Genomic DNA, 25,229 nt, shown 5'->3' with positions numbered 1-25,229 from the left:
TGCTGAGGCAGCGCTGGTTCAGTGTCGGTGTTTATTTGTGGGACACTCAGGACAGGGGGACAGGAGCAGGGTGCTGGGGGACATCTGCGGCAGGGGGAGAGCCGCTGCCCCTCATGGTGGGGAAGGGTTGGGGGGGTGTCATGAGGGTCCACAGGGAACAGGGATGTCCCAGTGGGGTTAGGAGCACTCGGATCTATTCAGGCTCTTCTCTACATTGCCAGCCTCGTGCGTGACCTTGCAGGAGTAGCTGTTGTACTTGTTCCAGTCAGAGGCACTCAGCGTCAGGTAGCTGCTGGCCGTGTACTTGTTGTTGGACTGCCGCACCGCCTGGCTGGTGTCGGCCCCATCGCTGAGGGTTCTGCCGTCAGCCGTCCAGGTCACCTGCACGGAGCCGGGGTAGAAGTCTCCCAGCAGACACACCAGGGTGGCTTTGTTCTCAGCCTGGAGCTGCTCGCTGGATGGCGGGAAGAGGTACACGCTGGGGGAGACCTTGGGCTGGCCTGTGAGGGAGAGAGCGTTGAGGAGTCAGAGGGGCTTTGTGCCCACCACAGCCCCCTGCCTGCCTGCACTGCACCGAGTACCCCCACTTCCCCCACCACTGACAGTGCATTGTCTGTAACTAATGTATTTGCACTGGGGATACAGCTACATTTTTATAGTGATGCATATATAAACATGTATAAGCATACATATACACACATATGTATAATATATATCTTATAGGTCTCTGTGTATGTGTGTGTAATGTACAGATATATCACACATACACTTGTATATATGTTATCTATTTTATATATGTCCATATATATAAATATATGTGTACATATATAATATATATCATTATATAAATGTATGTATAATTACATACTAAGTATATAATATACAGTTATGTGTGAGTACATATTCGTATATAAAAAGCATGTTACATATATACTATATAAGTATATATAGTATATATATAAATATATATAGCATACTATATAAAAGTATATGTTTTATATATATTATATACCTATATATAGTATATAATACATATAAAACAAAATCTCTGGTTAGTTGCCCTAAACCCATTTCTTCCCCTTTGCGAGGCAATTTCACCTATAAAACCAGATTTTCGAAGACAAACGCTCCTGTTTTCTGCCCCGCTCTGCTTTCAGACCCTTTCAGGTCTGTCTCAAAACAAGTACAACTAAGAACCACCCAAAGGAAGATAGAGAAAAGATGTTTGCTCTTTCTGAGGTGGTTCTGCTGTCTCCTCAAAGCTACAGTATGTATATTTCTCTTCAAAACCCAGGAGGGCTCCACCATCCAAAACTTTCTGCTGAAGGAATCGGCAAACTCCATTTTTCTTGATTTTCTGCCCTAATGACTTGGTTCAGAGCGGGATTTTTTTGACAAATTCTTCTAAACTGCCACAGACAGACAGACGATGCTCCCGGCAGCATTTTCAGCCCAATCAGCTCAAGTTTTTACATGGCTTGCCTGGACAACGTGCTCTTTAAGAGACCCCTGACGAGTGTTTGGTTAAGATCCCAGGGATGTGCTAATTTAACACCAAGTCGGAAGCCCCTTCAGCCTGCTCCTGGCCGAGGACAGGCTACATTTTGCAGTGCCTGCACCCCTGGCTGCGTGAGCCCAAAGAGAAGCCCCTGCTCCTCACTTAGTCCTTCAGGACTAAGAGCTGAGAGCCTAGACCTTAAACTAATGCCTAATTCCCTTAACAAAGACAAAACCTCACTGTCTTAGAGACCTAAACCTGAGTTTCTGAAATAGGCTCCCGGGGACCTCGGGCACATTTCCTGGCCAAATTTTCAGACCTATCAATTGAGAAAATAAAATACCCCCCAGTCCTCTATGGCCCGCACCAGAGCCCTCCGAGTCTGCAGGGTCAAGACACAACCCACACTGCTGCCCTTAGTGCCTGTCTCCGAACTGGCAGCAGACCCCAGCCCAGCACCAAGTCCAAGCCAACCCCCCCAAATCACCGATAAATCAACAAAATGTCACAATTTCACGGTGGGGAAGGAAAGACCAAGAAGAAATCAGCGACTCACCTAGGACGGTCAGCAGGGTCCCGGACCCAAATACACCACACAGTGATACAGTGCCGTGCAAAAACCATGGGTATGGCAGGGTGAGGTGATAGGATGGAGATGCCCCAGTAGATGCAGCAGGATGAAGGTGATTGGCTGGGGGTGTCCCGATGGACACAGCAGGATGAAGGTGATTGGATGGATGTGTCCCGATGGACACAGCAGGATGAAGGTGATTGGATGGAGGTGTCCCGATAGTCACAGCAGGATGAATGTGTCCTGGTGGCTGGGTGCACTGTGCTGGATGTGCCCAGGTGGATGTGGCAGGGCAGGAGCAGCAGGACAGCCATACGGGAATGAATGCAAGTCCTTGCTGGAGCATCCATGAGGAAATGGGTGGCCTTGGCCCCGCCAGCCCACTTGGAGTCTGCTGGCTGGGCTTTCCAGAGCTATGGCTGTGTTGTTGGCTGTCCAAGGACCCACTGCTGCTGAGGAGTGCACACCTATTGATTTTTATTTTCCTTTTTTGTTACTAATGCCTCAAAATTGTTTGAGTATACTTGTGTAAGCATTGATGTTGCTCGATATTTGGCAGTATATCCTCTTCTCTATAAAGGAAGGCAGGAAAAGGTTCAGTAGTCAAATTCCTGAATGAAAAGATTGTGATCTTCAGTGCAGTGGGCACATGGTCAACAAATAACATCAAGTGGTGCCTCATGCTCAAAGAATATGACATGTGTTCTCTGTGTAAGTATTTTGATGGTTTATTAATGGCATCAAAAGACAAAAGAAAGTAGAGAGGAGATAGATGTACTGTGTCTTTACAGTGAGTGAGTATCTGAAGCAGCAGATCCTCTACTGAACAACAAAAATAAAGCTCTTTCAGGTAGGTCTTAGGAAACAATTTCTCGCTGCAGAAGTTACCATTCCTCATACAGTGTTGAGAAAATAGATTGAGTAGCCAGGAGATCAGTGACTTTAGGCAAATCAACGTTACATATCACAATCCATTTAAACTTCCGATGTTGGAAAAGCTGTTTGAAGACTGGCTTCTCTTAGCGGGAGGTGTCCCTGCTCATGGCAGGGGGTTCGAACTAGATGATCTTAAGGTCCTTTCCAACCCTAACTATTTGTGATTCTATGATTACAAGTCCCTGTCCCTGCCTGTGCTGTGAGGCCGTTAATCTCAGGTGATGAAGAGCTGGGGGGACCGCCAGACATCATCCTGCCACACCATGGCTGTGGCCAGGGGAAATGGGGATCACTGTAGACAGTATGTGTGGGAGTAAACTTCATAAATAAACCATCCATCCATCCATCCATCCATCCATCTTTCCTTCCTTCCTTCCTTCCTTCCCACTGCCCAGAAACACCATCACTGGCTTAGAAGCAGCAGGGTGGAGCATCTGCCGAGGGCCAAGGCAAACAAAGGGGGTTGGACAGGAGGCATCAGAGGCTGTTGGCAGAGAAGAGCTGGACTAGAGGAAAAAAGCATGCAAGGGATGCAGATGTCTACATACATCTGCAGTAGCCAAAGCAGAGGTGAGCCACATGAGTTTCAGCTAAGACAAATGAACTTCAAATTCCCCAGGGAAAGCTTGGCTGCTGCTTTGTAAAGTGTTTTCCCAGCACGCTGCCAATCTCACAGGGCACAGGTTGCTCAGCTCAGAGCAAACAAGCTCTTGAAGGAATGAATGTAAAGAGCACCACCTTAAACTCAACTAGAAGACATTCAGATGTCATGGTTTGTGCAAGCAGTTACAGTCAGTGAGTCTAACAGCTCCTAGTTCTTAGAAAATAAATGACGCTTCAAAGACTTTGTGGTTTGAAGCATGTTCCGTTGCAGTTTTACTCTGCCTCTGGGAGTGCTTTATGCATTGGTGCGTAGATTAAAACTAGCCAAAAGAATCACTGAAATTATCTATGAAAAGCATTTAGCTGAAGCTGGTGCTATCTGTTGTGGGCAACCACTTTCTGAGCATTTTTTCAGCCTTCAATTGGGTTTTGGTTCTATCCTAAAGGAGAATAATAAAGGCAGACAACATTAGGCTCTGCCAACTGAAGCAGAGACATCAAGGGCATGGCCATGGCAGGGCCCTGCCCAACCATCAAACAGGCACAGCAGAGACTCCTAGCTGGCCCCTGCACTGGCAGGTTTTTGTATCACTTCCCTACTGTTTCATGTCACTGTGGGAACATAATTGCTGCCATCCCAGCCACCACAGAAATAGTCGGCCTCGTCCTCAGCTTGGACCCCAGTGATGGTTAACGTGGCTGTGGTGCCGGACTTGGATCCGGAGAATCGCGAAGGGATGCCCGAGGGTCTATTGGTGCTACCATAGATCACAGTGACAGGAGCAGTGCCAGGCACCTTCTGCTGGTGCCAGCCAGCACTGCTGCCACTGCCAAGCCCGGAGCAGGTGATCTGGACGTCCTGTCCTGGCTCCGCTGAGACCGATGGGGGCTGAGTCAGCGCTGCCTGGACCAGGGAACCTGGAGAGGGAGAGAAGAGAGGGGAGAAGACGGGGGTCAGCCAGTGCCCAGGAGCACAGCCCTGCCCGGGCAGCGGGACAGGGCCCCTGTGCACAAGGGCTCCGTGCAGGCGCAATGGGTCTGGCCAGGGCACCTGAGCCATGGGCGAGCAGCGCGAGGAGCAGAGGGGCCCAGGCCATGGTGCGATCCCACCAGCTCCGTGTCCCCACCACGATGGGGCTGTGCCGGGGACCCCAACTCCCTTTTAAGCCCCCACTCGCCCCGGCACGGCCCCTCCATGCAAATCTGAGCCCGCGCTTGCGCCAGGTCCTGCCCGCACCTCTCTCCCCACCTCCCGGCCTGCTCCACCACCAGCCCCACACCCCAGAGCACTGGGGCTTGTCCCCGGGTGCAGACGGAGACACCTCCTGGTTCAGTGCCGCAAACCCACCAGCACGGATCACCCATCCCCAGTGTGGGTCAAGTGGCTGCAGAGCCAAAGGGTACAGGAGAGATGGGCGCTGGGGACGGGAGCTCTTGCAGCTCCACCATCGCCATGGGCTGGCAGGAGCAGACGAGCCAGTGCCCATGCTGGGGATGGAAGGACCAGCCCTTGCCCAGGCTGTTGCCACTAGGGTGGATTCTATGGTTTAGCTGGGCTGAACTTGGCTCTTGCATGGGGAAAGGGCTGGGAAAAGGTACAAGTAAAGCCCCTTTTTCCATCCCTCTGAGGTCCTCAGGTGGATGTTATCTGTGACAGATGAGCACCAGGACCTTAACCTGGAGCAGGTGAGTAGGGCCAGGAGTGGTCTGCACTGGGAGCCCAGAGGAGCCCTCACTCCTGAGCACTGCAGGGTGCTCGCTGCAACCATGCCCTCCTGGCCCCAGCCCGTGGCTTGTGGCACTCCTGCCACACATCACAATCGCAGGCACAGAGCTGGAGAACAAGACCATGTGGGGCCCCGCTGCCCACTGCAGCTCTTGAGACACAAATGAAGCCCCTAAGGGGCCAGCAGCCCTGTTCAGAGCCTGGCAGTACCACTCGCCCTCATGCCAAACCTTGGCCCCTACCCTGTCATGTTCATGGGGACACAGGAAATGTCACACCTGGAAACAAGAGGCACACCATGAAACGACAGGGCTGGTGCCTTTGTTCCCAGTGGCAGACCCAGTCCTGGGCTCCCACAGCAGGATGAGGATGAGGTCAGGGTGCTGGGCAGAACCTTGCTGTCGTGGGGCCATAGGGTGACATTGCCCATGACCAAGGGCTGCCCAGGGGGGCAGAAGTGCAGCCAATGCTGCAGGACCCATGGGCTCCTCGTGCAGTACAACAGAGCAGCCCCCAGCCAGCCCTGCTCTGCCTGCCAGCCTCGTGCATGACCCTGGAGATCTGCACCACGGGAAACATCTCTTCCCATGGCTGGAAGGGAAAGCATCAGCCCTGCTCTGTGGCCCGTGGTGTGTTCCCACATCCTGGTTGTGGGGCTGCAGTTTGAGCAGGGCTGCAGCACCCTTGGGGGATGTCCCAGGGGCTCCCAGTGCAGGGGGGCTGGAAGAAGGGCAGGGAGCACCCAACAGTGCCCCGGGTGCAAGCTGGGAGCACAGGAGACCTTGGACCTGCAGTGCAGGGCAGGGACAGGGCTGCGGGGCCTCATCCCCTCCCTGAATGACAGGGATGAGCACAGAGCTGCGGCACTAAGACATCTGGTCTGGGACACCAGCACAGCCTCCTGCAGCACAGACACCAAGGGCAGGGCCGTGGCAGGGACTTGCTGTGTTTGTCCTATCAAACAGGGACTGTAAAGATGCCTAAAAGGCCCCTGCAATGGCAGGAGGTTTTTGTATCACTTTCCTATTGTTTCATGTCACTGTGGGAACATAATTGCTGCCATCGTAGCCACCACAGTAATAGACGGCCTCGTCCTCAGCTTGGACCCCAGTGATGGTTAACGTGGCTGTGGTGCCGGACTTGGATCCAGAGAATCGTGAAGGGATGCTCGAGGGTCTCTTGGTGCTACCATAGATCACAGTGACAGGGGCAGTGCCAGGCACCTTCTGCTGGCACCAGCCAACAGCACTGCTGCTGCCAAGCTCAGATTAGGTGGGGCCATGGAAGGGACCTGCCCGACCATCGGAGAGCAGGGACTCCTGACAGGTCCCTGTGGTGACAGGAGGTTTTTGTATCACTTCCTCATTACTCTTTGCCACTGTGCCAGCACCAGCACTGCTGTCCCAGCTCCCACAGTAATAGTAGGCCTCGTCCTCGGCTAGGACCCCAGTGATGGTTAACGTGGCTGTGGAGCCGGAGCTGGATCCAGAGAATCGCGAAGGGATGCCCGAGGGTCTCTTGTCGTTAGCATAGATCACAGTGACAGGGGGAGTGCCAGGCACCTTCTGCTGGTACCAGCCATAGTAGCTGCCACCACCAGAGCAGGTGATCTGGGCGTTCTGTCCTGGCTCCACTGAGACCGATGGGGGCTGAGTCAGCGCTGCCTGGACCAGGGAACCTGGAGAGGGAGAGGAGAGAGGGGAGAAGATGGGGGTCAGCGGGCGCCCAGGAGCACAGCCCTGCCCGGGCAGCGGGACAGGGCCCCTGTGCACAAGGGCTCCGTGCAGGCGCAATGGGTCTGGCCAGGGCACCTGAGCCATGGGCGAGCAGCGCGAGGAGCAGAGGGGCCCAGGCCATGGTGCGATCCCACCAGCTCCGTGTCCCCACCACGATGGGGCTGTGCCGGGGACCCCAACTCCCTTTTAAGCCCCCACTCGCCCCGGCACGGCCCCTCCATGCAAATCTGAGCCCGCGCTTGCGCCAGGTCCTGCCCGCACCTCTCTTTCCACCTCCCGGCCTGCTCCACCACCAGCCCCACACCCCAGGGCAGTGGGGCTTGTCCCTGGGCACAGATGGAGACACCTCCCAGTTCAGTGCAGCAAGCCCACCAGCACGGATCCCCCATCCACATTGCTGGGCCAGTGGTCAGGGCAGACGTGAGCTGCTGCGGGTAATGCGGGCAGGCAGTGCCGCAGCTCTGAGTGTTGGCTCTGGAATGACACCAACACCAGCACTCCCCACCCCAGTTTCGCCATCTTCCACTCCTATGGGTGTCCCAGGTCATTAAGGTACCCTCTTACTCTGCTGCTTTCCTGCCCTGGCTCTTGCCCTGCCAGCCCATACCCACCTCTCAAAACCCGTGCTCTTCCCAGGTGTCCACTCCCCAGCACCATGGGAGCACCCAGCACTGGCCCCCAGCAATGCCACCCCATGAGCACCACATCTGGTGCTGGGCAAACACAGCCAGAGCAGGGGCAGCCCCAGGGCTCTGCTCAACCATCAGGGCAGTCCCTGGCCCGCCCTGCTCTGACCCAGGGCACAGGGCTCGTGGCCACCTTGGGCCAAGCCAAAATTCACTGCGACCACAGGAAATGCCACCACCCTGTGACCCCCCCCTGTCCCCATCGCTGCCTGCCTCTGGGTGCTCAGGGTACGGAGAGCAATGGGCAGAGCAGGGTGCAGGGGTCTGTCTCCTTGTGGGCTGTACAGAAGGGACCTGCTGGAGCAGAACACGTGCCCCATGGCAGGAGCCGCCTCACAGGAACACGTCCTGCTCCAACACAGCATCCAAGCAGCACTTGCAGCAGCAGGCAGCACCAGGGGGGACCTGCGGCAACAGCAGCCTTGGGCGTCACTTCCCCAGTGCTGGGAGTCACCATGACGCTGACCAGCTCTGGTGTCCCAGCCAGCACAGGAGAAGACAGCCTCTGCCTCAGCCTGGAGCTCAGTGATGAGGAGTGTGGCCATGGGGAGAAGCACCTTCCCTGGTGCTGCACAGCCCCTTGCCAAGTGACAGGGGATGGGCACAGACGTGGGGGTCTAATGGACAGCCGAGCTGGGACATCAGGCACAGGTGCTTGCAGCCCAGGGCAGGGTCATGGCAAAGACCTGTCCCACCACCAAACAGGGACAGCAGAGACTAATAACTGGTTCCTGCAATGGCGTGAAGTGTTTGTATCGCTTCCTCATTGCTCCGTGTCACCATTAGAGCTGCCATCGTAGCCACCACAGTAATAGACGGCCTCGTCCTCGGCTTGGACCCCAGTGATGGTTAACGTGCCCTTGGAGCCGGACTTGGATCCAGAGAATCGCGAAGGGATGCCCGAGGGTCTCTTGGTGCTCTCATAGATCACTGTGACAGGGGCACTGCCTGGTGTCTTCTGCTGGAACCAGCCACAAACACGATTGCTACACCCAGATGTAATCTTCCCCCCGGGGACAGAGACACTGGGGTGGGTGAGCCAGAGCCATGTGAGAGCAAGGGACTCTGGCAGGATGTCTCCCTGCCCTGCTGCAGTGCCTGAGGATCCTGCAGGCTGGCAAATGCCCCTGCACCCACCCCTGGCACCCGGCATGGCTGCATTGCCGCAGGGCTCCAGGTGAAGCTCAGCCTGGGGGAGCAGAAATGCTGCAAAGCTTTTCCCAGGGAGCTCCATGGACCCAGCTCCTAGCACTGCCCCAGGCTCCTCTGCCCCTCACATGGGTACTAGCAGTGGAGACAAGCACAGCCAGGGCTTCACCAGTACCACAGCCCCATCACTGGAGACACAGTCACTGCCCTGAGACACGGCACACAGGGAAGGGCATGGGGGGGGGGAATGGAAAACCCCAAAGCTGAAGAGACAGCCCTGCTTGGCGGAGAGGAAGCAGGAGATAAAACCCACACCTCTGACTCTCAAAGTCTCACTTGCACATAGCTCTGTGTCATCATGAGATTGATCTGCACTGCTGTCGTCCCAGCTCCCACAGTAATAGAGGGCCTCGTCCTCTGCTTAGGCCCCAGTGATGGTTAACGTGGCCATGGTGCCAGAGATGGATCTGGAGAATCAGGAAAGGATGTCCAGGATCTCTGGTTGTTCTGATAGATCAGAGTGACAGGGACACTGCCAGGTACCCTCTGCTGGAACCAGCCGTAGCTGTTGTTAATCATGGAGAAGGCAATGCAGGTGATTACTTCTGAGGACACTTACATTACGAGCACATGAGTAGACCTGCCTAGAGACCAGGAGGGAGAGAAGGCGGCAGAAGATGGGATCACAAGTGCTGCAGGAGCACAGCCCTTCCTGGGCAGTGGGACAGTGATGGGTTTCCTGTGCCAGGGGCCGCAGGGCAGGGCATCTCCAGTCTAGGGAGCCCATTGACAGATGATGTGTGACAGAAGGAACGGATGAATCTCCAGTACGCATTGGGCTGGTGAGATGCACCACCATGGAGACCAGAGACAGGGTACTGCTGGGGCAGGGGGCATGAGCTCCACCAGGGCCTCTCGAAGACCAAACGTGCCCCGGGTAACACCCTCTTCCCACACACGTCCTGTCACTACAATAGCATGAAGCACTCAGGGAACATGGACTCTGGCCCTTTGGCTTCTCGGCACCCCTTGAGATTAGTCAGGAATGTCCACAAAGGCAGCCCAGGCCAAGTTGTTGGTGGGATGAGAGGGGTGGTAGTGCAAAGGAGGGACATAGTGCCTGGAGCTCACAGCCTGCAATAGAAATACATTCCTAGAGCAAATAGATCCCTCCACAGCCAAGGATTGCCCTAAGCCTGCTCATCCCAATGGAAAAGCTCTCAGACACAAGAGGGACAGAGAATCCCTCTGCACAACAGTACAGCAACACTGTGCAATGGAAACCACCATTTGCAGTACCCAGAGCAAGGATGGAGGTGCCCAGTATCACACAGCAACACTGCACTGGTAGCACCAGAGGGGAAGTGGCATCAGAACAGACATGCAGACAAAACCCTGCAAAGGCAGAGCTGGAAGAAGGGCAAGTGCAACAGGGCATCAACTTCCTGCTCTCTGAAGCTTTTCCAAACATAGAGGAGGTGTAGGAAGGAACAGGAAGGAACATAGCAATCTTAGCATCACCATGACCCTGACCAGCATCAGTGCTGCTGTCCCAGCTCCCACAGTAATAGTCGGCCTCATCATTTGCTTGTACCCCAGTGATGGTTAACGTGGCCGTGGAGCCAGAGCTGGATCTGGAGAATCACGAAGGGATGCCCGAGGGTCTCTTGGTGCTACCATAGATCACAGTGATAGGGGCAGTGCCAGGCACCTTCTGCTGGTACCAGCCATAGTTGTTGCTGCTCCCAGAGCAGGTGATCTGGACGTTCTTTCCTGGCTCCACTGAGACCGATGGGGGCTGAGTCAGCGCTGCCTGGACCAGGGAACCTGGAGAGGGAGAGGAGAGAGGGGAGAAGATGGGGGTCAGCCAGTGCCCAGGAGCACAGCCCTGCCCGGGCAGCGGGACAGGGCCCCTGTGCACAAAGCTCCTTAAGGGCATGGAGAGACCCCAGCCCCACAGGCAGAGCCCAAGGAGTGAGGCCTTCTACCAGAAGCAAGAGGACATGTCTGACTGCAGCATGAAGTGGGAGGCAGATGAAAGGCAAAGACATGTCTTTTGTCAGGATAAGCACAGGGTCACATCCTGCATGGTGCGGTATAATCAGGAGGACTCCCACAGACATGGCCATGCAGAGGGGACGTGAAGCTGCTGCAGGCCAACAGCCCAGCTCCCCAGTGAAGAAGAAGGGCAGAGACCCTCCTCTGCAGCTCACTTTCACATCTCTCTGCATTGCAACAACAGCATCAGTGCTGCTGTCATAGCTCCCACAGTAATAGACGGCCTCGTCCTCGGCTTGGACCCCAGTGATGGTTAACGTGGCTGTGGAGCCGGAGCTGGATCCAGAGAATCGCGAAGGGATGCCCGAGGGTCTCTTGTCGTTAGCATAGATCACAGTGACAGGGGCAGTGCCAGGCACCTTCTGCTGGTACCAGCCATACCAGTTGCTGCCCCCGGAGCAGGTGATCTGGGCGTTCTTTCCTGGCTCCACTGAGACCGATGGGGGCTGAGTCAGCGCTGCCTGGACCAGGGAACCTGGAGAGGGAGAGGAGAGAGGGGAGAAGATGGGGGTCAGCCAGTGCCCAGGAGCACAGCCCTGCCCGGGCAGCGGGACAGGGCCCCTGTGCACAAGGGCCCCAGTCTGGCTGGGGCACATGAGCCATTGCGAAGCACCATGAGGAGGAGATCAGAACACGTGCCCCATGGCAGGAGCCGCCTCACAGGAACACGTCCTGCTCCAACACAGCATCCAAGCAGCACTTGCAGCAGCAGGCAGCACCAGGGGGGACCTGCGGCAACAGCAGCCTTGGGCGTCACTTCCCCAGTGCTGGGAGTCACCATGACGCTGACCAGCTCTGGTGTCCCAGCCAGCACAGGAGAAGACAGCCTCTGCCTCAGCCTGGAGCTCAGTGATGAGGAGTGTGGCCATGGGGAGAAGCACCTTCCCTGGTGCTGCACAGCCCCTTGCCAAGTGACAGGGGATGGGCACAGACGTGGGGGTCTAATGGACAGCCGAGCTGGGACATCAGGCACAGGTGCTTGCAGCCCAGGGCAGGGTCATGGCAAAGACCTGTCCCACCACCAAACAGGGAGAGCAGAGAGTAATAACTGGTTCCTGCAATGCAGGAAGGTTTTAGTATCACTTCCTTATTGCTCCATTTCACCACGTCAGCACCAGTGCTGCTGTCATAGCTCCCACAGTCATAGATGGCCACATCCTCAGCTTGGACCCCAGTGATGGTTAACGTGGCTGTGGTGCCGGACTTGGATCCAGAGAATCGTGAAGGGATGCCCGAGGTTCTCTTGGTGCTACCATAGATCACAGTGACAGGGGCAGTGCCAGGCGCCTTTTGCTGGTACCAGCCAACAGCACTGCTGCTGCCAAGCTCAGATTAGGTGGGGCCATGGAAGGGACCTGCCCGACCATCAGACAGGGACAGCAGGGACTCCTGACAGGTCCCTGTGGTGACAGGAGGTTTTTGTATCACTTCTTCATTACTCTTTGCCACCGTGCCAGCACCAGCACTGCTGTCCCAGCTCCCACAGTAATAGACGGCCTCGTCCTCGGCTTGGACCCCAGTGATGGTTAACGTGGCTGTGGAGCCGGACTTGGATCCAGAGAATCGCGAAGGGATGCCCGAGGGTCTCTTGCTGTTATCATAGATCACAGTGACAGGGGCAGTGCCAGGCACCTTCTGCTGGTACCAGCCATAGTAGCTGCCACCACCGGAGCAGGTGATCTGGGCGTTCTTTCCTGGCTCCACTGAGACCGATGGGGGCTGAGTCAGCGCTGCCTGGACCAGGGAACCTGGAGAGGGAGAGGAGAGAGGGGAGAAGGCAGGGGTCAGCCAGTGCCCAGGAGCACAGCCCTGCCCGGGCAGCAGGACAGGGAGTGCACAGCTGGAGGAGACCACAGCTCTCATTCAGGCAGCTGGTTGCTCTGCCTCTATCCTTTCCTTTTAACCAAAACCTAATTATTCAAACTTATACTAAAACAATGACCGAGTTTGACAGATGAACAAAGAAGGTGGAGTTTAAAGCTCGTGCTGTCCACAAGAGATTGTGGTCAAGTTCCCAGGGCCACTCTGTGGTTTGTATCCATAATTAATACGTGGCTATTTGGTCTCTTTTTCAGGACATTGAAACAAAAGACACATGGAGGAGCAAGGTCTAAATCTATTGTAATTTTTCAGCATAAGGGAAGGAAGCGTCAACAAAGTGCTGTTACTACAAACACCATCCATCAGTTTCTTCTAATTGATGCTCAACAAATAAGTGATTCATAAACATTCACACAGGTAGGGCAAAGACCAAAGCCACTGCAAGATGGGCAGAAATAAGCAAATAGGACTATAAGTAGTGTGAGAGAACATCTCAGCTCTATGGGCCCCATTGTTTCTACAGGGAAAATGCTTTGACTCCCTCCTGTCCATGGTCACAAGCACATTTTGGGAGCTGGGCCCAGCCAAACACATCCCAGCAGAAAGGCAGCTCTGGCAGCAGCAGGAAGACATGGCTCTCAGTAGCAAGAGGCAGCAGGGTGGCAGACGGTGCCACACTGTGAACACTGTAGGGAGGAGGACAATGGTCCCAAGCCATATGGTAACTCCTCCAGTTCTCTGAGACAGGAAAGGGAGGACGCATTCACAGCTCTGCATGTGCAGAGGGGACAGGAACTTGCCTCAGCCCCACAGCCACAACTCTGCTCAGCCAGGACAGAGAGGGTCACAAACCTACCCCTGATCTTGGAGTATGTGTCTCACTTTCTACTACTCATTGCCACCAGACACCATAGCTGCTGCTGCTGTCCCAGCCACCACAGTAATAGACGGCCTTGCCCTCAGCTTGGACCCCAGTGATGGTTAATGTGGCCGTGGAGCAGGAGCTGGATCCAGAAAATCGTGAAGGGATGCCCGAGGGTCTCTTGGTGTCCTTACAGATCACAGTGATAGGAGCAGTGCCAGGCACCTTCTGCTGGAACCAGCCATAGTAGCTGGTGCTCCCAGAGCAGGTGATCTGGACGTTCTTTCCTGGCTCCACTGAGACCGATGGGGGCTGAGTCAGCGCTGCCTGGACCAGGGAACCTGGAGAGGGAGAGGAGAGAGGGGAGAAGACGGGGGTCAGCAGGCGCCCAGGAGCACAGCCCTGCCCGGGCAGCGGGACAGGGCCCCTGTGCACAAGGGCCCCGTGCGGGCACAGTGGGTCTGGCCAGGGCACCTGAGCCATGGGCGAGCAGCGCGAGGAGCAGAGGGGCTCAGGCCATGGTGCGATCCCACCAGCTCCGTGTCCCCACCACGATGAGGCTGTGTCGGGGACCCCAACTCCCTTTTAAGCCCCCACCTACCGAGGCCATGGCCCTTCCTTGGATCACGGCAGGATCCTTCCTGCTCCTCTCTCCCCACCTCCATCCCAGCTCCCTTGAGCAGGAGCCGCTTCTCTTTCAGTTCCACAACAGAACTGCAGAGTAGAGAGATGGGGTTTGAAGGGGACTGGAACCACACGGAGACCAGGCGCTGCCGGGCTACCCAGCAGTGAGGAAACACAGCTCCTCCAGCTACAAAGTGAGCCATGAGTCTCCAGCGGCTTCAAAGCAACCATGAACAGACTTGGGCTGGAGCTTGTACCAGTCAAGCGCACGTAATCATCCTCCACACTCGCCTGGCCCGGGGCAGCCCCTCCTACCTGCACCAGGGAGTTACCCACAGGCACCAGGGAGTTACCCACAGGCACTCGGTTGTCCCCAGCCCTTTTGCCCCGTGAACGTCAGGATTGTGGTGTGGGGCCACACTGACACCGTGTGGGGACAAGGTGGCCCTCAGGGACAGGAGCAGTGGAACTGAGAGCAGAGCCCAGCACAGGACTAGCCCCATGCTGTCCCTCCTCGCTATGACAGCTTCCACCATGTCAAGAGACATCTCCAGCTCCTGCCACAACCTTCAGGACTTCTGTATGGGATCGTGATCAAGGCACCCCGTGCTCAGAGAGGGAGCCTCACACACACACACACACACACAGGGCATTTAGGCACAGCTGCTGTCATCAGAGGAGGGTGGGCATCAGCCCTGAACTGGCAGGGAGCGCAGGGACAGGAGCAGGATGGCACAGATAACAGCGCTTCTCCCAGCTTACCTGAGCCACAAGACCAGACACAGGACAAGGTGTTCTGAGGGAAGCAGGAACCAGCCAAACAACAGGTCTGCGCTACCAGGAGCTCTGTCACTTCTGCACCCTCCACATCCACCGTTAGGATTGCTGCCCCATACACGGCAGACAACAGATGGTCAACCAGGAGCACCCAACCATGGCCACCCTGGGGGCACCAGGATGCTGATCAGCACCACTGCTGTCCCAGGCACCACAGTAATAGACGGCCTCGTCCTCAGCTTGGACCCCAGTGATGGTTAACGTGCCCGTGGTGCCGGACTTGGATCCAGAGAATCGCGAAGGGATGCCCGAGGGTCTCTTGTCATTCCAATAGATCACAGTGACAGGGGCAGTGCCAGGCACCTTCTGCTGGTACCAGCCAACATAATTGCTGCTACTGCCAAGCCCGGAGCAGGTGATCTGGATGTTCTTTCCTGGCTCCACTGACACCGATGGGGGCTGAGTCAGCGCTGCCTGGACCAGGGAACCTGGAGAGGGAGAGGAGAGAGGGGAGAAGATGGGGGTCAGCCAGTGCCCAGGAGCACAGCCCTGCCCGGGCAGCGGGACAGGGCCCCTGTGCACAAAGCTCCTTAAGGGCACAGAGAGACCCCAGCCCCCCAGGCAGAGCCCAAGGAGTGAGCCCTTCTACCAGAAGCAAGAGGACATGTCTGACTGCAGTATGGAGCGGGAGGCAGACGAAAGGCAAAGATATTTCTTTTGTCAGGATAAGCACAGGGTCACATCCTGCACGGTGTGGTATGATCAGAAGGACATTCACAGACATGGCTATGCAGAGGGCACATGAAGCAACCAACCATGGCCACCCTGGGGGCACCAGGATGCTGATCAGCACTGCTGCTGTCCCAGCCACCACAGTAATAGACGGCCTCATCCTCAGCTTGGACCCCAGTGATGGTTAACGTGGCTGTGGTGCCGGACTTGGATCCAGAGAATCGTGAAGGGATGCCCGAGGGTCTATTGGTGCTACCATAGATCACAGTGATAGGGGCAGTGCCAGGCACCTTCTGCTGGTACCAGCCAACATTGCTGCCACTGCTAAGCCCGGAGCAGGTGAGCTGGATGTTCTTTCCTGGCTCCACTGAGACCGATGGGGGCTGAGTCAGCGCTGCCTGGACCAGGGAACCTGGAGAGGAGAGAGGGGAGAAGATGTGGGTCAGCCAGTGCCCAGGAGCACAGCCCTGCCCGGGCAGCGGGACAGGGCCCCTGTGCACAAGGGCTCTGTGCCGGCACAGCTGGTCTCAGAGGTACCTGAACCATGGGCGAGCAGCGTGAGGAGCAGAGGGGCCCAGCCACCTCTGCTGGTGGCTTGATCCCACCAGCTCTGTGTCCCCACCACCATGGGGTTGTGCTATGGGCATTGGCTCCCTCTTAAACCCCCTCCCACCTTGGCACTGGCCTTCTGTGGAAACAGGGTCCCTGCACTCACAGCCAGCTCCTGTCTTGCCCCTTCCCCATCCACTGCAGGCACATCTCGCCCACTAAATTCACCAAAATCAGACTGGACTGTCTGCTCCCAGGGTCACTCAGGTGGGAAAACCAAGTCCTGCTTCACACCAAAGCTCCATAAATGGGTTTCTCTCGGGAGTCACAGGACTATAACCAGCTGGATCAAGCTGTCCTCAGCTCTGGTTTTCGTACATACAGCCTTAGCCAAGACATGCACCACGGAATAGCAGAAACACTTGTGTACCCTGCTCTGCTGAAGCACCTTCTGCAGCCGCCTTAGCACAGCACCACGCAGCAACCAGGCAAACCACAGCTTCCTTTCAGCCATCAGAGCTCCCTCACTTCAAATTCCAGCCCACCTCCATCTTTTTGAAGCATGATGAATAGGACACAGACACGTGAAGACTGGTGTTTATTATTCTATTCAGTTGTACAGAAGAGGTTCAATGCCAAACTACCACCACCCTCTGCAATTCCTTATTTAGGAGCATAGCAGTTTCTCCATAGACACAGGAGATTCTCCACAGTCCTCTCTCTTCAGTTTCTTCTGTTTGGGAACCAAGACTAACTGGTGTTTCAGGGCTTTTTCTTTTACAAGCTCACGATAAAGCGCTGTGGCCACTTCATTGTGCGGCAGCAGCACCCCCCGGTGGCCTGCCTCCACCTGGACTTAACCGGGAAGAGAAGCAATGAAAGCGGGTGAGAAGTCAACAAGCAAGTCGGACATGATTCAGTACTTCTTGAACTCAATTCTTTCTACTTTCACATCATCCTCAATTAGCTGGTATACATAAGCCACAACTGTAGAAGCCTGGATATCCATCAACACAAATGAAGGGATGATGTTCCTGGAAAGAAAACATAATTTGTCCATCTTCCCAATCAACTCGCACTTCTTGCTACGAACATACCTTATGTTTATGTGTTCTAATACACTCAGCTGCCCACGGCTGCAGGGATCCAGGAAACTGCAGTTTGCAGGCACCAACCACAGCCCCTCAGGCAGAGTTGCCCTTTGCCTAGCAAAGCCCAAGTCATGCCTGGCTCGGACATGCAAGCTGACAGTGCCTCCAATAGTCCGATACTCTACAAAATATTAGCATGCAGCTTCTGGGAAGACACCAGAAAGCAAAGCACCTTCAAGAAGCTGCTCAACTCACCCCCTCCAGGCCCAGGAAGAAGCCCCAGACACACCAGTGCCGGACTGGCACATGGACTAAGTCAAACCCTGGTGACAGGGGAGCCCCACTGCATTCCCAGGGAGGGAAGAGAGCTGGCCTCCTGCTCCCCACAGCACCTTAGCAGCGTTCTGCAGCGCAGTGGCTGGACACTCACAGGTGAACACAGACGTTCAGGTATCACCTACGGGCTCTGCTGCACTGGGCAGCTCAGGGCTCCCCTCACTCACGTTTCCAAAGCATTGTAGGCTCCTGTAGCTGATCCCGGGTTGATGTAAAATTTGTTTTCATGCTCAAATGCTTCAAATCTGTGTGTGTGTCCAGAGATGAGAATGTCCACATCCAGCTGCCTCTGCAGCAGGGCCAGGCTGGCCACATCGCCCCAGGGGATTACCTGATGGCCATGAATCAGCCCGATTCTGAACTGCCCGACAGTTACAACCTTCTCTTCAGGATAATTCAGGCTCTGAAAAGGCAAAAGGCACAGCTACAAATCAGCCAGAGAGGCCTCACCTACACCACACAGGCTCCTACATCCCAAAACATAAACCTGCCTTTCACTATTGGGGAGCACAAGGTCTTTCTCAACGCGCAGACCCACTGGATACTCATACCACACCCCAGCAAGAGAAACCACAGAGCAGAGTGAAGAGTTTGTGCAGAGATCAGGTGCCTCAAGGCTGCCCAACAGTAACTACACACACACACAAGCCCCCAGCTCCTGGAGCTATGCAGCCAACTGGGAAACTCCCGTGGCCTGTCAGCAGCCACAGACAGACTTGTGCAGAGTCCATGTGAGCCAAGTGCATCGACTCCCCCAGGCAACAGGGGTCTAGAAAATAACCCTGTTACTTCAGTGTCACTCATTCCCATCTCCTATCCTGGCAAATAACAGCTTAGGAACTGCTAACACTGAAGGGCTCCCAAGTTTAATCGAGACCACAGATTCCTCAGGAAGGGGGCTGAGAAATTAGCAGCAGCAAGAACATTACCTCAGCGTCCCCCCTAACAACATGGACGTCCCCAGCCAGGGTCCGGAGGTAGTCATAGGTCTCCTTGGTGCAGAGGTTCCCTGTACACAAGATGTGCTGAATCTTTCCTGGAACCAGCAGCTTCTTGAACTTCACAGGTAGACCAGAGCACCGGTGTGGGATGTGAAGGTCCCCTAACACTAACACCAACTCCACACACAGCAGGGGGAAAACGAGAGTTAAACTCGGGGTACTCAACGGAACACCACAAACCCTTCCTGCCGCTCCAGGCCGCTCACAAAGCCCGGAGAGCCATTACGGGCCCAGCAGGGGCTTCTGTGCGGTACAGCCGTGAGGAAACACCGCCGGCACTCCCCGGCAGCCAGCCCGCTCCCACCGGGGAGCCGGGCCGCGACCTCCATGCAGCCGCGGCTGGGGCTGCCGAGGGGGATCAAAGAAGAGACCCGGGTCAAGCAGCCGCCCCACGCCGAAACCCCGGGCGGGGGCCCGGCTCCCGGGGGCGCAGGGAGCGGTGCTGTCCGGTGCGGTGCGGTCCGGTCCGGTCCGGCCGTCGCTCACCATCGCGCCGCTCCACGCCGCTCCGTTACCAGGACGCGCACAGCCGTAACCAGGACGTGACGCATCCTTTTTCTCCTCCTCCGAGCCAATGGCAGCGCCGCCAGCTCCACACGTGACGTCGGCGCCCATGGACGGGTCCTAACGCCCGCCCGTGTGCCCGCAGCGCTGCGCCGGGGACGAAGCGCTTTGGCGTGTCCGTCCCGTCCCGTCCCCCCCAGTGTTTTAAATGAAATCCATGGGATTTTTGTGCAAAATGCACGCTCTTTCTGTGTGGAAACGTGCATACGAAGTACCTACAGGTGTCTGCGTGGTTACACGCGTCCTTTTCCCCTCAGAAGACTGGGGGAGCTGAGACGCAGCAGGGTCTGGGGTGGGTGGTGAGGGGAGATGGCTGCGCGGAGACACGGGTGGAGGAAGGCGCTGGGGGCCTCGAGACGGCTTTGAGGGTGCTGCGGAAGGGGACAGGTCCCTGGGGCATGGGGACAGCGTCCCCGCGCAGAGGGGTCTCTGGCTCTGGTGAAGATGGGCTCTGCCCGGGATGGGTGAGCACCATCCAGGTCCTGCAGACCCCATCAAACTCCCCACCACGGCTCCTCTGGGTCACCCTCCTCATCGGGTACCCGCAGGCACGGCCACATCCCTGCAGAGAAGCCCCAGGGGCTCCTCAGGACGTCACACACACGACACAAGCCCCATGGCAAAGGATTAACCTTTATTATCAGGTGAAACAAACCACGCAGAAGCCCAAGCTGGATTAAGCCCACGTTGTGCCAAGTGAAGGAAGAGCCCGGTTATGGCAGAGCTTGCGCTGCAACAGGAAATCCCTGCTAATGCGCTCCAGGGCCGAGCCCTGGCTGGTCTCGCACTGTGTCAGCCTGTCCAATGTTCCATGGGGGACTTTGGGGTTGAACAGGAGGTTGCTGCACCTCACAGCGCAATGCAGTGCTGCCGGGCTCGCTGCAGCACACTAGAGGGTCCTTTTCCGTTCCTCCTAGGGCTGCCACCTCCCTACTGAATAACTCGTGTCAGGCTTGCAAGGGGAAATGCAAAAAGCTTTTGTACTCTTGCTTCTAAAACCAGTTGAAGGCAGCTGACAGGGAGCAGTAATAGTTGCCACTGTCTTCATCACAGATGGATGTGATGGTGAGGATGCAGGCGTTGCTGGCGATGTCTTTGGTAGCAGAGAAGCGGTCAGGAGTCTTGGTGGCCTTGTGCTTCTCTCGCTCAGAGTTGTAATAGAGCAGGTATGTCAAGTTGTGCCCCGGGCGCTGCTGGAACCAGGAGATGCCGAAGTCACTGATGTTGTACTGGGGGCTCAGGGTGCAGGACAAGCGAGCAGTCTGCCCGGGCAGCACCAACATGAAGGTTGGCTGGGTCAGCACAGGCACAGCCCTGGAAGCTGCGCACGAGGGATGCAGTTACTGATGGGCTGAGCCATGTCCCACATCATCCTCAGCCGCAAAGCGTCCCCGTGTCCCTTGAAGCAATCCCATCACCCAATCTCCATCCTCCCATCACAGCCCTGGAGGAAACGCCCTGCTGAGATGAACATCCCCTTGTGCAGCCCAGCCCTGCCACCACCCCACACGAGACAGCAGCTTGCTCAGCCACACCACCCTTACCTGTCTCCATCATCCCCACCAGGAGCAGGACCATGAAGCCCAGGGCCATGGCAGGACACGGAGGACAGGAGTCTGTTTTGGAGAGGGTCTGCAGTGCTACAGGAACGCGGGTGGCTGTGCTGCTGCCGCTGAGGTGTATGTAAATGACACAGGGGGCTCGGGGACTCCAGCTCCTCACGTTGCTCACTTTGCTGCAGCCAGGCTTCAGAGAGCGGGCTTGAAGCAGTGGGGTGAGAGCTGAGCATTGCGCCCCACCACCCGCATCACCCAGGCTAGGCCATTTCCTCCCGGCGCACTGATGCACAGTCCATCACTCCCTGCCCCAGCACTGCGGTACAGCAGCACTGAGCAGCCTTCCTCTCTGATGGGGACAGAGAGGTTTCTCTGGGACCTTTTGCCCTCTGCCACCGATACGCAAGGGGCCCGAGGCACACCATGCCAAGGGGCAGCAGCAGGCTGGGACAAGCTGGCTCTGCTGCCACCAGAGGCAATGACAGGATGCGCCAGAGCCGCCCCGGCAGCTGGCTCATGGCAGAAGCAATATAAGGAAAGTTGCTGCCCCCTTCTCCATGCAGCTGCACCAAGAACGGCTGCCCCACGGCACGGCCTGGGAGCTGCCGCGGGTGTGAGCGCTCTGCCGCGGGCAAACACCCCGGGGTGGCTGCCGAGGTCACCGGCCACAAGGCACTGCCCAAGGGAGCGGGTGCAGCGAGACGTGGCTGCAACTCAGGTGGCGCGGAAGGAGAGCAGACCGTTACGGCCAGGGCTGCCCCACACGGCAGCTGCAGCACCCTGCTGCCCGTGACACCCAGCACAGGCCAGAGACGCCACGTTACACTGTCAGGGGCTGCCCCCCCTGGCACATCGCTGCAGCCACCAGCCCACGGCAGACCTTCGCCGCAGGGTGGTCGCAGTGCCCTCGCCAGCACCACCATCCAGGGATGGCTCTTTCCTTCCCCTCCGGAGCACCCAGCCCTGCTCCCAAGCTGTCCCCAAGGCGAAGAAGTTTGCAAGTGGCTCCTGACGTGCCTGGCCCATGTGAGCTCCTGGCTTGAGGGAAAATGCAGCTCTGAGGGAGAGCCTGGCCTCGTCAGAACTCCCTGGCACAGGGAGAAACTGCTGAGGAAGCACGACCTGCATCCAAGGATGCGGAAGTGCAGGCTGGACGCTTGCTTTGCTGTGGTGCATCCCTGCACTGCTCTGAGCAGGGGCACCCAATGCATTGTCTGGTTTTATCTCATTCTCTACAAGCTGGTCTAAAAAAATCACTTACACAACCTCCCTTGGGAGCAGAGAGGGGAAAATGAGAGCAAAAGGTGCTGATGGGGACGATCAGAGCAGCTATGACAGATGCCACAGAGCAGAGCGCACACCTGCAGCAGCATGAAGCAAGAAGGTGCCAGTTAGACCTGATGGGATCACGCAGTACCTTATGCAGCTGGACTGCTGCATATGGTTGGGCAGCAAGAGCTGTTGTACGCCTGCCAGGGAGACGTGGAGCACATGGGTGCCATGCAGCAGCCCCGTACCTGCGGCTCTGTCCCGTCCAAGGCAAAATTGCTGCAGCAGACTTGCCACAGCCAGCCCCTACAGCAGGCGGTACCAGTGGCACGAGACCAGCTCCAAGGCACGTTCAAGGCTTGGTGTTCAACTCCACAAGGTGAACAGGAGCCACTCTGTGCTGTGTGCTAGGTGAGGCACATCACACACACCGCATCCATGGGTCAGAGACTGTGAAAGGAAGACCCACCAAGGCCCAAGGAGATCAATCACCTCCTCCTGCAAGAAGGGGCATTTTGAAGAAAGGGACCTTGCCCATGGCATGTCTGTTACAGTGAGATACAGGTAGAGAGGGAAAGCACCAGCTTCACCTCAGCTCTGGGGGCAGCTGGACACCTGGAGCAACTTCCAGGCACTGGCTTCATAGGGAGGGACAGGGCACCTCAATGCCCAGGGAGCAGGGCAGGAGAGCTCTGCCAGGCACAGCTGCATCCTTTGTGTTACCTGTTTAAAAAGGGAGATCTTTAACCTCTACACGATGAACAATGGAGGACAAAACCCAGCAGAGCTGAGCTAACTGCGGGGATTGAGGCCAGAGGCAGCTCTGGGGGATCATTGGATGGGGGCTCTGCTTATACAGACGCAACCAGAAGAGCCAAGGGGCATGGGGTATGTGACAGCTGCCAGCAGAGCTCCTGTGCTCTGGCTGTGTAAGAAGGGTTCCCTGGCTCTAACCCTGTCCCTCAGCTTTAGAGAGCAGGTATCTGTGGCTGCTGGGGGGGAACGGGCAGATCCTGTCCTGACCTTGCCTACTTGGCTCAGAGCCTTTGCCTGACGTGCGCAGCTGAAGCCACCAGACACATGCGGAGCCTTTGCTCCCTCTGCTATTTGAGCTGCACCCCCAGCTCCAGCCACTGACGTGGGTCAGCCCCGGGGGTTTCTCAATCCTGACAAACTCAGTGAGAGATCACGACCAAAGCGTCCTGCGGCGACTGTGCCACAGCCTCCAGCTCCTTCCCCTTGTGACCAGCATGGATTCATGGAAGGGGTCAGTGCTCACTGCTTCTTCCTGCTCACGTCTGATGAAATAACAGAGACACTGCATGAACCGGAATCGTTTTCCCCAAATCGAAAGAACTCATCCCTGCTCCTAACCTGGAGCGTTCCCAGCACCAAACACCAGCAGACGAGGCTGTAATACAGCAGCTCAGAGCCCTGCTGAGGGCCACACAGGGACCCTACCATTGCTGGCTGTGGCACTGGGCACTTCTCAGCCACCCGCTGTGCCTCCTGCCCTTCAGGCCCCTGGACCCAGGGTGACCACGCTCCTATCTCAGGGCTCACCCCCTGTGCTCAGCCAACTGCCAAGAGATGGTGAACCTGCAGTGCCGTGTCCTGATCCCCATTGCTCACCTGAAGAGAAGGTGTCAGTGCAGGCCTGAAGGTACAAGTGCTCCTTGTGACCAGTGGAGGTCCATCACCCGCCAGCAGAGAAGCAGCAGAGGGTGACAAACAGGCTGCCTGGGAATCCCGGATCATCCCGAGACACAGGGAAAGGGGCTGCAAGGCTCCTCCCCTCGAGACCTGAACAGATCTTCCTCAAAGCACAACCTGCTAAGGAAAACACCTCAAAGCCCCACAGGCTCATGCTGGCTGCACAGGGGCACCCTGGACCTTATTCATGTTTCTCTCCTTCCAGACTGCATCCATCTGCTGGATGAAACAGGAACCCTGATGAACCTGAGCAAAGCAGGAAATCCTGCATCCAAATTCACCTAGGGAAAAGGAGCACTACAGCCTCAGTCATCCAGCGAGACAGCACAGCTCAGCCTCTGCTTTGGGTGTGTTGTTGCCACGCCACAGAAACCCTGTTACATCCTACAAACAATGACACAGCTCTGGAAAGGGGCTTTATTCACTTGGACATGGCACAGTAGCTCTGAAGCAGCCGAAGCCAGCTTGGATTAAGACCTAAACCTTGTGTTTGTCCGAGATGGTTGCACTGTGGGAGAAGGAACCTTTCCCAAGCAGAGCTGTTTTCAGCCAGGAGAGAGATGAATCCATTCCCCCATTCTGCTAGCAGGAAAAAGCTCTGAAGGAAACCAAAGCCAGAGGAACACGCACCTGCATCACTGGAGGAGCTCACCTCCAACACCATCACTGCTGCTGGCAGCGGCATTCCAGAGACCAGTCACCAGGGAGCTGCTCAGGAGCTCCAGCAGCAGCACTGAGCCACGATGGGCCAGAAGACAGCACACACCTGCTGCAGGTGCTCCTGATGGCTCTCCTGTACAGCTTCCACCCCCCCAGCACCATCAGTCCCCAGCATTCATTTCTTAAAGGGAGTCAGTTACAAGTCCTTCATAGTGGTTCCTCCTGCTCAGGAGCCTGGGGCTTCTCAGCACACAGAGCACTTGGGCTTTGAGTCCAACACCTTTTTCCCTTGGCTGTCTCAGGAGAGCACAAGAAACACCAGATAAGGGCAGGGACAGCTCAGCTCAGCACACTGCCCACCAAGAACTTAGGTCTTGACATTTACAAGGGGCAGGACTCACACCCCCAGCCTCCAGTACCTGCTGCCAGCTTCTCCCATGTAGACCTGGATTTCCCCACAGATCCAGGCAAGTGGCTGAGAACTTGCCCGTACTTAGCAGCGAGAGGTCAGCAATTAACAGATTAATCCTGCCATGAAATTCAGCTGTTCAGCATCTAAAAGCAACTTCAAAACCCTTTCACACCACATGTAACAGGCCCAGCCTGCAGGCAGCACTCAGACTGTTGTTACACTGACAGAGAAAAAAACAGCTCCAAGCTTCACCTGATGCTGGTGACCTTGAGAACATTGCATAATCCACCAAGGCTTAA

General features: G+C 56.3%; 4 protein-coding genes and 3 gene segments (V, D, J or C); all 7 read right to left on the bottom strand.

Annotated features, from left to right (window-relative positions):
• On the bottom strand, window positions 1-7,302 carry LOC133275823 (immunoglobulin lambda-1 light chain-like). The gene is made up of 4 exons (XM_061466029.1): window positions 7,146-7,302; window positions 6,721-7,012; window positions 2,055-2,092; window positions 1-500 (listed from the first exon to the last, which is right to left on the bottom strand). The coding sequence occupies exons 1-4, from the start codon at window positions 7,189-7,191 to the stop codon at window positions 178-180; spliced, it is 699 nt and encodes a 232-aa protein (XP_061322013.1). The 5' UTR covers window positions 7,192-7,302; the 3' UTR covers window positions 1-177.
• LOC133275821 (Ig lambda chain V-1 region-like) lies at window positions 4,197-4,813 on the bottom strand. The segment is given in 2 exon segments: window positions 4,197-4,526; window positions 4,660-4,813. Coding segments are annotated over 2 exon segments (360 nt in total).
• A 3,139-nt stretch (window positions 7,303-10,441) lies between the features above and the next one.
• LOC133275652 (Ig lambda chain V-1 region-like) lies at window positions 10,442-11,744 on the bottom strand. The segment is given in 3 exon segments: window positions 10,442-10,732; window positions 11,119-11,438; window positions 11,693-11,744. Coding segments are annotated over 3 exon segments (396 nt in total).
• Window positions 11,745-12,257: 513 nt separating this feature from the next.
• Window positions 12,258-14,166, bottom strand: LOC133275822 (Ig lambda chain V-1 region-like). The segment is given in 2 exon segments: window positions 12,258-12,711; window positions 14,121-14,166. Coding segments are annotated over 2 exon segments (462 nt in total).
• A 980-nt stretch (window positions 14,167-15,146) lies between these two features.
• Window positions 15,147-16,407, bottom strand: LOC133275651 (immunoglobulin lambda-1 light chain-like). Its single transcript, XM_061465677.1, has 3 exons — window positions 16,317-16,407; window positions 15,883-16,191; window positions 15,147-15,535 (listed from the first exon to the last, which is right to left on the bottom strand). The coding sequence occupies exons 1-3, from the start codon at window positions 16,405-16,407 to the stop codon at window positions 15,147-15,149; spliced, it is 789 nt and encodes a 262-aa protein (XP_061321661.1).
• Window positions 16,408-16,909: 502 nt separating this feature from the next.
• Window positions 16,910-18,978, bottom strand: LOC133275650 (vacuolar protein sorting-associated protein 29-like; the record flags this gene model as incomplete). Its single annotated transcript, XM_061465676.1, has 3 exons — window positions 16,910-17,362; window positions 17,923-18,158; window positions 18,685-18,978. Coding segments are annotated over 3 exons (648 nt in total), but the record flags the coding sequence as incomplete, so codon positions are not given.
• Window positions 18,979-20,030: 1,052 nt separating this feature from the next.
• On the bottom strand, window positions 20,031-21,088 carry VPREB3 (V-set pre-B cell surrogate light chain 3). Its single transcript, XM_061465660.1, has 2 exons — window positions 20,865-21,088; window positions 20,031-20,641 (listed from the first exon to the last, which is right to left on the bottom strand). The coding sequence occupies exons 1-2, from the start codon at window positions 20,911-20,913 to the stop codon at window positions 20,313-20,315; spliced, it is 378 nt and encodes a 125-aa protein (XP_061321644.1). The 5' UTR covers window positions 20,914-21,088; the 3' UTR covers window positions 20,031-20,312.
• Window positions 21,089-25,229: the final 4,141 nt, after the last annotated feature.

The sequence above is a fragment of the Pezoporus flaviventris genome, unplaced genomic scaffold (assembly GCF_033815535.1).
Source record: "Pezoporus flaviventris isolate CSIRO_AGI_PZ_B2104156 unplaced genomic scaffold, CSIRO_AGI_Pfla_v1 ptg000041l, whole genome shotgun sequence".
NCBI classification, from domain to species: Eukaryota; Metazoa; Chordata; class Aves; order Psittaciformes; family Psittacidae; genus Pezoporus; species Pezoporus flaviventris.
This window is presented reverse-complemented; position numbering and strand designations above follow the sequence as displayed.

Excerpts from the sequence above, each read along its gene's own strand:
- LOC133275823 (XM_061466029.1), bottom strand. The coding sequence starts at position 7,191 with ATGGCCTGGGCCCCTCTGCTCCTCGCGCTGCTCGCCCATGGCTCAG. Across the intron at positions 2,093-6,720 it reads TGGGACAGCAGTGCTGGTGC|TGGTGTATTTGGGTCCGGGA; the intron begins TGGCACAGTGGC and ends TGTATCACTGTG. Across the intron at positions 501-2,054 it reads GACCCTGCTGACCGTCCTAG|GCCAGCCCAAGGTCTCCCCC; the intron begins GTGAGTCGCTGA and ends TCTCCCTCACAG.
- LOC133275651 (XM_061465677.1), bottom strand. The coding sequence starts at position 16,407 with ATGGTGGTGGGGACACAGAGCTGGTGGGATCAAGCCACCAGCAGAGGT. Across the intron at positions 16,192-16,316 it reads GCTGCTCGCCCATGGTTCAG|GTTCCCTGGTCCAGGCAGCG; the intron begins GTACCTCTGAGA and ends TCTCCTCTCCAG. Across the intron at positions 15,536-15,882 it reads CAGTGCTGATCAGCATCCTG|GTTCCCTGGTCCAGGCAGCG; the intron begins GTGCCCCCAGGG and ends CTCCCTCTCCAG.
- VPREB3 (XM_061465660.1), bottom strand. The coding sequence starts at position 20,913 with ATGGCCCTGGGCTTCATGGTCCTGCTCCTGGTGGGGATGATGGAGACA. Across the intron at positions 20,642-20,864 it reads GGTGGGGATGATGGAGACAG|CTTCCAGGGCTGTGCCTGTG; the intron begins GTAAGGGTGGTG and ends CCTCGTGCGCAG.